Below are 13,092 nucleotides of genomic sequence, written 5' to 3'. Positions count from 1 at the left end.
CTAGATTCTGCAGGTAATTTATAATAGTATTTTTGAAATTCACATGTATAAGATTCTAGATCACACATATTGTAAATTTGTATATTATTAAGATGCCATAAAGCTTTTTCTGCTTCAGCGGCTTCAGTCGCTTTTTTCTTATCTACATCATCTTTTTCTAGGAATTCTCTATTTATGGTATCTACTAATGTGAAGAAAACTTCTGAGTTTGTTGTTTTTTCTCTAGTAAAATATCTATTTGTGCTTGTGATAAAGTTTGTAAATAGTTTTTTCACGGATCCTGTTACTTTGTAAGTAACAAAAGTCCAAACTAGATTAGGATTGAAATCTTGAAATATGTTTTCTAGTTGAATTATTAATCCTGTATTATTCATCCAAAGAGTTAAAACTTCTTTTTTATTCTGAACACAATCTAGATTTAGGATATCTATATTAGTTTTAATTGATGGTGTATATTCATCAGGAAATTTTTTCCATTTGTCATTTTGTCTAGTATAACCTTTTTCATTCATGTAATCATTATGATAAAACTCTCTTCTTCTTTTATGACCTGAAGTTGATTCTGGAATTTCTTCTAGTTTCATTCTAAATGGTAAATCATCTTCTGATTCATATCCATATACTACTTCTTTTTTATTATCATCTATGGTATAATTTTTATGCTCATAAGTTTCTTTTTCTTCTTCAATAATTTTTAGTTGAGATAGAAGTTGCCTAACTTCTGATATTTGATCGGATATATTTTCTTGTTCCATTATACAATTCTACGAGGTAATTCTAAAGTAATTATTCTTTTTGGTTTTGTAATAATAATTTCTTGTTGAATATTTGGGTATTGAATTATAGATTTTCCTTTTTCTGAATTTAGTTTTTCAAATTTGTATAACTCTTCGTTTAATTTTTCTATAATATCTCCCTCTTCCTGAAAAATATTTTCATTCTGATTTTCTAATAGATCTTTAATATTTTTAAGACAATTTTTTGAATCATTAATTTCTGATATATGTCTTTTGATTTATGTTGATTTATATGTTCATTTATTATAGAAAACGATTCTTCAATAGTTTTCTTATTTTCTATAATCATATTTTCTAGATTATTTAGTTTTTCATTTAATTCATTTTTAATATCTTTTAAATCTTCTTTTATTTTTACTATATTAGATGTTATTGCCATCATGTAGTTTCTAATTGTACTTTTAAAGTGTCTAAAATTCTCAAATATTTTTTCTCCTTTTTTAATTTTTGTCTAGTATGTTCATATTGATGTATAAGATAACTAGCGTAATGTATTATTTTCATTTTATGATGTGCTCTTATTAATTCTTGAAAATGTTGTATATTGTCTTCATAAATTTCTATCATGCCTTTGGTTATTAGTATTTTCTGTCTTAAATCGATTAGTTGGTCACGTAAAACAGTATTCATAATAAAAGGATTATTTTGTTAAAACTTGAAAGTACTTTTATAAATAGATGAAACAACATTTTTAATTAATGATATTTTCTTAATTAATGACCTTGTCTCCGTGTTTGTTGAATACGGGAGTAGTATATCCGTTTACCGACATTCAAAAATGTATTATTTCGTCTATGTTTTAGAGTTTAGTTATACATTTATAATTTATTGAGAATTTCTAGTTCCATCTCCAATGCTTCTGCTCTTATGAAACTCGACCTTCATAGGAACTCTTTCTCTGGGCATATTCCCAATACAATCGGTAATTTAAGACAACTCAAGTGGCTAAATCTTGAGGATAACAAGTTGACTATTGATGATGATCATCGGGGCTTTTTGTTTAAATTGCCTAATTTGAAAATATTAGTGCTATCATCCAATCCACTGAATAGCTTCCTTCCTGAAACTGCTCTAGGAAGTAACCTTTCTTCTTCTTTAGAGCAATTCCATGCAACTGATTGCCAACTTAAAGGAAAGATTCCAGCAGACTTGTTTAATAGCAACTTCAGCTACATGATATTGTTCTCTCTTTCAAGAAATGAACTTGTCGGATCAGTCCCTAGTACTATCGGAAGACTTCAAAGACTCCAAGGTTTGTTTCTTTCTGACAATAAATTGCAAGGGTCCATTCCATGTGCCCTTTGTAATTTACAAAGCTTGTTTGAATTGGACTTATATGGAAACCAGCTCTCTGGATCAATTCCCTCCTGCATTTCCAATCTTACTTCCTTGAGAAATCTTTGGTTGGACTCCAACAAATTTATTTCAACTTTACCCTCGTCTCTTTAGAGCCTCAAATATATTTTGGTAGTGAGCTTGTCATTAAATGCATTAAATGGGTCAATTCCTGAAGAGATACAGAGTTTGCGAGCTTTGACTTTTTTGGATTTATCTAAGAATCAATTCTCTGGTAATATTCCTACCACGATAAGAGGTCTCCAAAGTCTACAAGATCTCAACCTCAGTAACAATAACTTACAAGGCACTATACCAGATTCAATTGGTAGCTCGATAAGCCTTGTCTCTTTAGATTTATCAAATAATAGCCTCTCAGGAGTTATTCCAGAATCTTTTGTGAAACTCTCTAGCCTCAAGAGTTTTAATGTGTCTTTCAATATTCTGGAAGGCAAAATTCCATCTAAGGGGCCTTTTGGAAACTTCTCGGTTCGATCCTATATGGGAAATCATGAACTATGTTGTTCAATATACAAGGAATTCCTGCCTTGCCGTTCCGTCGGTGTACGTAGCAAGAAAGAAGTTCTAAAACTTGTTCTCCCATTATTAGCAGCAACAATCTTGATAATTCTAGTTATTATTATAATAATTAGAAGATATTTCAAATGGAAAAGAAGAAGCTCGTTGGAGAACAACGGTCAAATTTCATTGTCAGCGGTAACATGGAGAATAGTTTCATATCATGAACTATTCAATGCAACAAATGGATTCAACAATGACATGTTACTCGGAGTTGGGAGCTTTGGATCGGTGTATAGAGGAAATCTTTCCGACGGAACGATCGTTGCCATAAAAGTTTTCCACTTGCAAGACAGGGCATTTACAAGCTTCCAAGTTGAGTGCGAAGTTATGAGGAATATCCGACATCGAAATCTCGTTCAAATCTTGACTGCTTGCTATGGGATGGACTTCAACGCCCTAGTTTTACAGTTTATGCCCAATGGAAGTCTGGAAAAATGGTTGTATTCTGAAGATCAGTTTCTTGATATGAAACAAAGGATTGATATAATGATAGATGTCGCCTCAGGTTTGGACTATCTTCACAATGATTCTCCACAGCCAGTGGTACATTGCGACTTGAAACCTAATAATGTATTATTAGACGAAGATATGGTTGCCCACGTGGCAGCTTTTGGGATAGCAAAACTCTTAAGTGGAAGTGATCATGATTATGTCACACAAACAATTACATTAGCTACTATTGGATACATGGCACCAGGTAATTCTACACTCGGTCCCCTCATTTTACTTGTAAATATAAATATTGTTCTTCTTCCAAAGTACTTGACACTTTGACGAGTTTAGAGTTATAATAGTATGTGCCAGTTTTATTAAAACATTTTTTCTTTTTCTAACTTTTTGTTTTTTTTGTTTTTGTAGAGTGTGGATTACAAGGGACTGTGTCTACAAGAACTGATGTGTACAGTTATGGAATTTTGCTCCTCGAAGTTTTTACAGGAAAAATGCCAACCGACAACATGTTCAATGAAGAAATAAGCTTGAAATCATGGGTGACTCACTCATTACCTAATGAAGTTTCTAAAGTTGTTGACAGGAAAATATTTTTTGAAGCAAACGAAGAAGAAAATTTAATGTCAAAGACGGATTGTATTTTATTTATTTTTGAATTAGCCTTGGAATGTGCTCAAAGCATCCTGAGGAGAGGAAGAACATGGGAGTTGTTGTTAACAGGTTGAAGAAAATGAGAGCCAAGTATTTGAGAGATGTTGAAGTTTCAAGACCATCAAGGATAATGCGGAGGAGAAGCTGAAAGATGACATAAAAGTTTGACATCATTGAAGAGTTTTTTTTTTCCCCTTGAAGATGATAAAGCTATTTTTCCATTTGGTTTAAATTGATTCAAAATGTGTGTGATTAGTGAATGTTAGCCAGAATCTGCTCTCCTGATGTCAAAAAGTTGTTTCATTACTGTGTGAAATGGAAATTTCATTTAATTTGTCATTATCCTAATGACAAAAATTATCTCATATAGTCAACTATGACAGTAGTGTAATGCATGGTTAAAGCACCGCGTAAGAGATGGAATGTTCGAATTTCATCGGAAACATACAATGAAATTACCTCATATATATCATAGAGCAGGTTTAATTAGGGGTTGTTGGAGTAGAACTGAACTAAAAGAAAAAAATACGGTGTGCATATATTTCCATAAACAAGTATCCATAATGACGACCACATGATGAGCGAGGATAGCGAATTGCTTAATCACACCCCAAATGCTAGCTATAGTGAGGTTTTTTGAGAGTTTACCATTCCGATTTATAAATGTTGTATTTAATAAGTGACAATATTTATTTAATATCACATAAATTTGAATTTTCTTGGCACGAGAAAAAAATAAATAAATAAAGCTCTTCAAGTCCAACTCTTCTACAATTTGGAATGGGTCCAGCAAGCTTACAACTAGGAACGATATCAACAAGACTACAACTTGGAAAAGTAAGCTCTCAACAAGCCTACAGCTTGGAAAATTTTGATCAAGCCTACAACTCAGAAAAGTATCAACAAGCCTACAACTCAGAATTGTAACCTCTTAAGAACCCTAAAACTAGGATCAGTCTCAACAAGCCTAGAACTCTTAACGATAAACTGTCAACAAGTCTACAACTCAGAAAATTCTCAACAAGCCTACAACTCAGAACAGTCAACAAGCTTACATTTCGGAATGCTAATCTTTAACAAGCCTACAGCTCGGAAAATTCTTAACAAGCCTCTTAACTCTGAATAAAAACTCTTAACAATCCTACAACTCGGAATGAAGACTCTTAACAAGCCTACAACTCGGAAAAATATCAACAACTCTACAACTCGGAATAGTAAAGTCTCAACATGCCTACAACTCGGACCAGTCTCAACAAACCTGCAACTCGGAATTTAAACTCTCAGCTAGGGACCAACTCGGGCTAGTATGCTCTCCACGAGTCTACAACTCGGAACGAGATCAACAAGCCTACAACTCGGCAACTCGGAAATCAATGTAGCTGTTTTAGATTTAGACTTGCCAATTGTAATGACTTGTGCTAACTATCTGAAGTTGCCTCCTTACTCTTCCATATTAAGGTTTGAACTCTATTTCCACGATAAAAACTATCTGAGGTTTGGGTAAATCGACTATTTACCCATCATTGACGACCTTTGTGCAAAATTTATGTATTGACAAATGAATGCTTTGCAGGAGGTGATGAAAGAGAAGCTCTTGTACGGCATAACTGAAGGACAACGCTCATTCCATCTTTCTTGAAGTACACGGAATGTGAATAACCATAGGCTTTGGAGATTGTTCATAGGTCAAATAACTGCTAGGTTGGAACGGGAGAGCCCATTGTCGTCGTCGTTATCGGCATCGAACTAGAGGAAGCTCGTCCTTTTTAAAAACTCATGTTTATATATATATTGGGGGTGGTACGTGCCAATCAAAGTGGAAATAATTAATATGACAATAACATGGTTTTTCTTCTAGGGCATATTGCTTCCTTTTGCATTCTTTTTGTACTTATAGTTTCCATGTACAGATAATTTCATCATCAAAATGGTTCTTATTTTCCAAGAATTCTGTTTTTCTTTTCTTCTTTAAATCTTTATGATTCGTAATACACGTTTTAGTTCCTAGGAACGGATGATATATGGAACGAAAGATCTTACCATTACGAGGGCGAGCCCAATTTGGTATATCCTATTTAATTCTGTTGCTTTGCCATTTAATCGACTAACATTCACTTTATAAAAATATGGGTAATAATAATCTATCCAACTACTAACTACAAGTAATTAAGTGTTTGACATCTTCTAAATGGCAACAAAAGACTTTTTCTTTGATATTCGGAGTCAAAGTCTCGGTGCCTTATAAATATGATGAATTATTTGCGTGGTCCTACTGATCAACTTATACACTTAATCATGCATCTTGGCATTAAATTAAGTTGACTTGTAAGTCATAGCTTATCCTACTATTTACTCTCTTCGATCTTAATCACGCGTTGTGAATATTAAGGAAATGTTTAATTATCAAAATAATGACTTCTATGTTTTTAGAAGTATGTTTTGCGCCGGGAAAAGCCCTTTGTAGTGTTTTTATCGGAAACAAAGAAATCGAGTAGTGATATGTGTAGAATGAAGAGTAGATTGGGCTATCGGCAATGCTATGCGGTTGGTAGTGTTGGTAGAAACGGTGGTTTAGCGCTCTTGTGGAATGATGATGAAACTAAGGTGTCGATTTTATCGTCGTTAATTTGGCATATTGACGCCGTTATTGATGGGAAGTGGCATTGGACGGGTATCTATGGGCATCCGAAAGCCGAATTGAGGCATGAGACCTGGGATCTGCTTTGCTCCCTCAGGTATTGAGATTGTATTCTGACACTTATCGATAGATTATCGTAGCAGTGCTAACGGTAGCAAGTTAACACAGTATAATAAAAACAGCACAGAAAGCAAATAACACACAATATGATAACGCAGTTCGGAACACCCAACGTGGATGATCCTACTCTGCGGGGCCTAGCCCAACGATAAACGACATTCCACTATTCTTGCAACGATAGGACAGTACACGGATTATAATTCGCAAATCTATAATCTACTTCCTAACTCACTAAGTGGATTCTTCGTCTATACTAATTGCCTTATCAAAACGGACAAGGACTCTCTTGCAATCTCTCAACTAGACTACAAGGACCGATTGCCTTATCAAACGGACAAGGACTTTCTTGCAATCTCCTAACAGATTACAAGCGCTACCAAGTTTTGCACTTTAACACATAACTCTGTAAGTAGTTGAAATAGTGCTCGATTAAGTATACTCACCCTAAAACGTTCACGGACACACAAGGTCAAACGATCGTGAACAACGGTGTAGATAAGAATGTCTTCTCCTCCAAACAAGTCGGCAATGTCGACAGCAAAGAATGCAACAGCAAGTCGGCAGAATTTATCGCAGAGCACGTAGAAGACTTGTAAGACCTGTCGGGTTTATAGAGTCGTCAACCTTTTATATAGAAACTTACAACCTTGGAGAATAAGACTTCTTCACCGAATAGGAAAAACAATCCCTTTTAGAATAGGAATTGTATCCTAAGAGAATCCTTGACTTCCTCTCTTTTAGGAATTAATTTAGGAATCCTTTTCACAATAGGAAATCCATATAGAATCAAATAAGGCCGGTTAATAACAAGAGATTCTCAATTACTAGTTTTCCAAAAAAGACTTGTACCGCAAGAAAGAATCAAATCTTCAGTATACTGGTTTTGACGAAAATAGCCAACTCTTTTAAAACAAGCATGAAAACAGGTGTGAATCTGGAATCTGTGTACACTCACGGCAATTTGACTTAACAATCCCCCCCTTTGATTTTTTTGACAAAACCTTCAGAAAAATCTTCAAATCGACGTTAAAACTTTTGAAACACCAAGTCTTCAAAATATTGTTAATGGAAACTAGTAAAGTGCAAACATTTCCAGAACTGTGAAAACAGACTCAAGTTAACACAGTTGAAATTTGCACAAGTCTGACCGCTAGATTTGAATGATTCTCTTTCATTCAGAAAGGGTATCTCCCCCTTACGTTATGATCTCCCCCTTTTTGTCAATAAAACGCCAAAGCACCATGTAGGAGAGAAATAAACTAGCAAATTTGTCAGAAATGCATAGCTGGTCAAATAAAAGTTATTACACAGCCAATAAAAATTCAGAATGTGCAAGCACAAATCGAATGTTTAGCAACAAGACAAAAACTCTCCCTGCGAGTTTAACTTCTGGCAATGCGAGCCTCCAGATGCAATCTTTTCTTCCTCAACATGTACTCTTGCTTCTTTAGAAATTGCACCATCTCCTTTGCCAGTTCAAGTGCTTCTGGGGTTAGAACATCATCTTCATCTTCGGCAGGATCAGCAGCCCGCTCGTCATCTTCATCCTCAGTGATGTCCATGAGATGTTCCCCATGAGTAAGACGAGAAGTGAGTGCAATTCGGTCTGGCTGAGTGAAATCATCACTTTCATCAACAGTGAGTCCTTGATTGAGCAAAAGAGTGAAGATAGTTGCTGGATATGCATAGCTCTCATATTTTCTTGACTGACCAGCAAAAGAAACTATCTTATCATAGGCCAACTCCCTGAGATTGAAACCAATCATAGTTCCTATCTTGAAGAGCAGAATTCTCAGCTTTTGACTAACGCTATTTGTATGCCAGCATGGCATCCAGTTCGACACAGCGATCTTGTGAAGTGCAGAATAGGTCGTAGTCATCTTTGCTGGTTTCAGTGCTGAACCACCCCCATACCAGGTTGTCTTTCCAACACCAGTTAGCTCAGACGCAACATCATTGCAATTGGCTTCACACTTTTCTTCGAGATTCCACCACTCAAAGGCCTCAGAGAGCAGCTCAGGAGAGATTGCATAATAGTTGCCTCGTACATACACTTGTTGATAATTTTCCGACTCAAGATCATCAAAACCAGCAGGCATGTTGCAGTAGAATTCTCTCACGATTTTCTCAACATACTGGGTGTTACGAGTTGCACTTACCCAGAGATGTTCTTCAATCGGCAGATCTTTGAGATTGAATTCTTCTGCCTGATCTCTCTCAAGAACTTTCTCAGCTATGATCATCTTCTTAGAGGCGTATGGACAAAAAACCCTGGCAACAACATTCACAAATGCACCCATCACAGCTGGCTGCTTTGTTTTTCTTTTCGGCTGTGAATCAGAAGCAGACTCAGACTCAGAAGCGACTCTCTTTTTCTTTACACTCTTCTGCTTAGAACATTGACCAATAGTATACTAGATGGGTGTGCTAACAGGCACGTCAGCCACATTTTCCTCACTTGGCACCACATCACCTTCAGTATCATCTTTTGACTCAGAAACACTTTGATGCTCCCCCTCAGCTTGAGCACCACTATCTAAAGACTCCCCCTCGACTGAAGCCTCCCCCTCAGTGTGAGGGCTAACAGAAGTAGCCTGCTCCTCTGTGTTAGCAGGTTCTATAGCAACAACAGGCGAACTCACACCTGTTCTATCAACAGCTTCTTTTCCTAAACAACTAGTTGTTCCCTGACTTCTAAGGCAGTTGTCGGACTCGACATTCTGACTTCTAAGGCAGTTGTCGGACTCGACATTCTGACTTCTTCCCGCAGAATCAACAAAATTCCCTCTACTGATTTCAACCGAATCAGACTCTAGAGTTGAGAACAAGGGGAAATTACTTACTGGAAAGAGTCGGTGTACAAATATCGCACTTTCAGGATTCTCCACTATGAGCTCTGGCTCGGCCGCTGTCTCAACCCTAGTCGTTTCAGCTTCTGCCACGGCCCTAGGTCTTCGTGGCTGTCGTCTGGGTTGTGTAGAACGAGACGACGACGATTCTGGAGAAGATATGGTTATCGGAGATGAGGGAGATGAGGGTATTGTGCGAGCATGTGAAGCTATTCTAGATGACCGTCAGAGATAATGTGTTGTACGGAGACAATTTAGGGTTTGTAGAATGTGTTGTACGGAGACAATGTAGCTCTCTTCGTCTTCGTGTAAGCTTCAACTCTGCAAATTCTTGTTTGATTTAAAAATTCGTGGGAAATTGAAGTTCTTCTTCACTTTTATTAGGCTGAGCCATCAAACAGGCTTCTCCTCTTAGTGGGCCAATTTGGATTGCAAAGCCCATTCTCTAACACTCAGCATATTCGGCCTGCTTACTTGGGCTTCAACTTGTCACAGCCCATCCTCATTGCTTCTTGAACACGACAGCCTTCTTTTTTTTTCATTCATTTTTTTATTTTATTTTATTTTTTAAATAAAACAGACATAAAAATAAATGGTATATACAATGATGAAGACACTTATCTCAAGCTTCAAGTGGTAGAGCAAAGTCCAAGAGCTCCTCTCAAGAACTTAAAACGACTTGCATCTAGACTTTTCGTAAGAATATCCGCTAACTGCTTCTCGGTTGAGATATATTCCAAGGCCGCCTTCTTCTCTTCAACAAGTTCTCTAATAAAGTGGTGACGAACTTGAATGTGCTTCGTTTTGGAGTGTTGTATAGGATTTTTCGATATGCTTATAGTACTAGTGTTGTCACAGTATATTGTCAACACACCTTGTTCCAAGCCATATTCTTCCATCATTTGTTTCATCCAAAGTAACTGGGCACAACAACTGCTGGCTGAGATATATTCTGCTTCAGCAGTGGATAATGACACTGAATTCTTCTTCTTACTAAACCATGACACAAGATTACTTCCAAGATAGAAACAGCCTCCAGAGGTGCTTCTCCTGTCATCTACACATCCTGCCATATCAGCATTACTGTATCCGGCTAGTACTCCATTTGTGTCTTTTGTATACCAAAGTCCCAAACTTGTTGTTCCAGAAACATAGCGCACAATTCTTTTCACAGCCTTGATATGTGACTGTTTTGGATCAGCTTGGTATCTTGCACAAACTCTTACACTATAGCTTAAGTCCGGTCTACTGGCACATAGATATAACAGACTCCCAATCATGCTTCTATATAGTGTAGGATCAGCATCTTCCCTTCAATGTCTTTGGATAAATGATCATTAGTGCCCATCGGAGTCCTCATGGGTTTGGCAGTTTCTAACCCAAATTTCTTCACTAGATTTTTGGCATACTTTTCCTGTGAGATAGATGTCCCATCCTTGTACTTCTTGATCTGGAAGCCTAAGAAGTAGCTTAATTCTCCTACCATGCTCATTTCGAATTCACTGGCCATGCTGTCAACAAATCTCTGTCTTTCCTTTTCGCTTGTTGAACCAAATATGATGTCGTCAACATAGATATGGGCTATGGTTAATTCTCCCCCTGTGGATTTGAGAAACAAGGTTTTATCAACGCCACCTCTTCTATAGCCCTGTTGACACAGATAAACCGATAGTCTTTCATACCACGCCCTTGGAGCTTGCTTGAGACCGTATAGAGCTTTTGTGAGCTTGTATACATGATTTGGAAATGCTGGATCACATAATCCTTTTGGCTGCTCAACATACATCTTCATTTAAGTACCCATTGAGAAAGGCACTCTTGACATCCATTTGATACAAGGTAATGTTTCCATATGCAGCCACGGCTATCAATAATCTAATTGATTCAAGCCTAGCAACAAGAGCAAAAGTCTCATTGAAATCTACTCCTTCAACCTGTGTGTAGCCTTGTGCAACAAGTCTCGCTTTGTTCCTCGTGATATTTCCCTGTTCATCAGTTTTGTTCTTGAATATCCACTTTGTACCAATGATATTTCAATGCTACGGTCTAGGAACCAACTCCCATACTCTGTTTCTCTCAAATTGATGTAGTTCCTCATGCATAGCACGTATCCAAAATTCATCGGTCAAAGCCTCATTAACTTTCTTTGGTTCAATTTTCGATGTATAGGCAACATAATTCATCATATCTCTGTAGTTCTTTCTAGGCACCCCTCTTGTTCTTCTTTCATCGATGTCTCCAATAATATCCTCGGTTGGATGGTTCTTCTGAATTCGTGTTGATGGATACAGATTCCAGTTTGTGACCGCAGGTGTGGATTCTTGAGTGTTCCCAGAATCTATTTAATAGGAAATGCCTCCACACTAGGTGTGTTTTCATTATTGCTAACATTTTCTGCTCCTAATGCCCCCACACTAGGTGTGTTGTCATTAGTTAGAAGTTGACCAATTTCAGGTTCACCGTCCTCTTGATTGTCCACTTCCACCTGCATGTCATCAAACACAACGTTGATTGATTCAGTAACGGTTTTAGATTTTTTGATAAATATCCTATAAGCTCCACTATTAGCTGAATAGCCAACAAATACTCCCCTTTCACTTTTGGAGTTGAGTTTTCTTCTCTGTTATTTATCCTTCAACATGTAGCAGGGGCTCCCAAATTCATGAAAGTACTTCACAGATGGTTTCTTATTTTTCCAGATTTCATAAGGAGTTTCCTTTGTGTGTGGTCTGAGATACACCCTATTTATGATGTAGCATGCAGTTGACATAGCTTCACCCCATAACTTGTAGCTTAGCTTCCTAGCATGGATCATGGTACGTGCCATCTCTGTAATGGTTCTGTTTTCCTTTCCACCACTCCATTTTGTTGAGGAGTAATGGGTGCAGAAAATTCAAGCATAATTCCGTTGTGCTCACAGAATTCTGTGACTACAGAATTCTCAAACTCTTTTCCATGATCACTTCTGATTCTCATGATTTTTCCAGTCGTGTTTCTTCTTTCATTGTTCAGTCTGGTACACAGCTTTATAATGACGTCTGGAGCTTCAGATTTTCTTTAAGAAAATCTACCCACGTGTACCTTGAAAAATCATCAACACACACAAATACATAAGATTTACCTCCCAGACTTGGAGTTTGCATTGGCCCCATTAAGTCAATGTGCAGGAGTTGCAGAGGTCTCTCAGTAGTGATATAGGGTACTTTAGAGTGCTTTTCCTTTGTTTGCTTCCCCATTTGACAATCTCCATTAGTGATATCAGGATCATATTTGAGAAGAGGTAAACCCTTTACAGACCCTGTTTTTGAATGATCAGCTAGATTCTTAAAACCAATATGTCCAAGTTTCTTGTGCCATAATTTTAGATTTTCCGTGCTAGTCTTCAAACACTTTATATCTCCATCAAGAGTGTATGTGTTATCCGCTTGTCTCGTTCCTGTCATGACAATTGCTCCATCGATATTGAGCACATTGCAACCATGCTTGTTGAACCTGATTTCACAATCTTCATCTCACATTTGTGCTATGCTGATCAGATTGTGCTTAAGACCTTTCACCAATAGAACATGCTTTATTTTTTATTTTGATGAAACTGGTAGGCTTCCTTCTCTAATTATAGCATTTGAATTACCATCACCGTAAGTTACAGTTCCATGGTTCTTGTAGACAA

General features: G+C 37.0%; 1 protein-coding gene and 1 pseudogene across 1 annotated transcript; one reads left to right on the top strand and one right to left on the bottom strand.

Annotated features, from left to right (window-relative positions):
• The first annotated feature begins 1,664 nt into the window (after nucleotides 1-1,664).
• Nucleotides 1,665-3,963, top strand: LOC139883853 (probable LRR receptor-like serine/threonine-protein kinase At3g47570; annotated as a pseudogene).
• A 6,088-nt stretch (nucleotides 3,964-10,051) lies between these two features.
• On the bottom strand, nucleotides 10,052-10,702 carry LOC139883851 (secreted RxLR effector protein 161-like). Its single transcript, XM_071867968.1, has one exon. It carries the CDS (start codon nucleotides 10,700-10,702, stop codon nucleotides 10,052-10,054), a length of 651 nt encoding a protein of 216 aa, XP_071724069.1.
• Nucleotides 10,703-13,092: the final 2,390 nt, after the last annotated feature.

The sequence above is a fragment of the Rutidosis leptorrhynchoides genome, unplaced genomic scaffold (assembly GCF_046630445.1).
Source record: "Rutidosis leptorrhynchoides isolate AG116_Rl617_1_P2 unplaced genomic scaffold, CSIRO_AGI_Rlap_v1 contig460, whole genome shotgun sequence".
In the NCBI taxonomy this organism is placed as follows: Eukaryota; Viridiplantae; Streptophyta; class Magnoliopsida; order Asterales; family Asteraceae; genus Rutidosis; species Rutidosis leptorrhynchoides.
The sequence above is the reverse complement of the archived record's forward strand: the minus strand, read 5'-3'. Positions and strand labels throughout refer to the sequence as shown.

Excerpts from the sequence above, each read along its gene's own strand:
- LOC139883851 (XM_071867968.1), bottom strand. The coding sequence starts at position 10,702 with ATGATTGGGAGTCTGTTATATCTATGTGCCAGTAGACCGGACTTAAGC.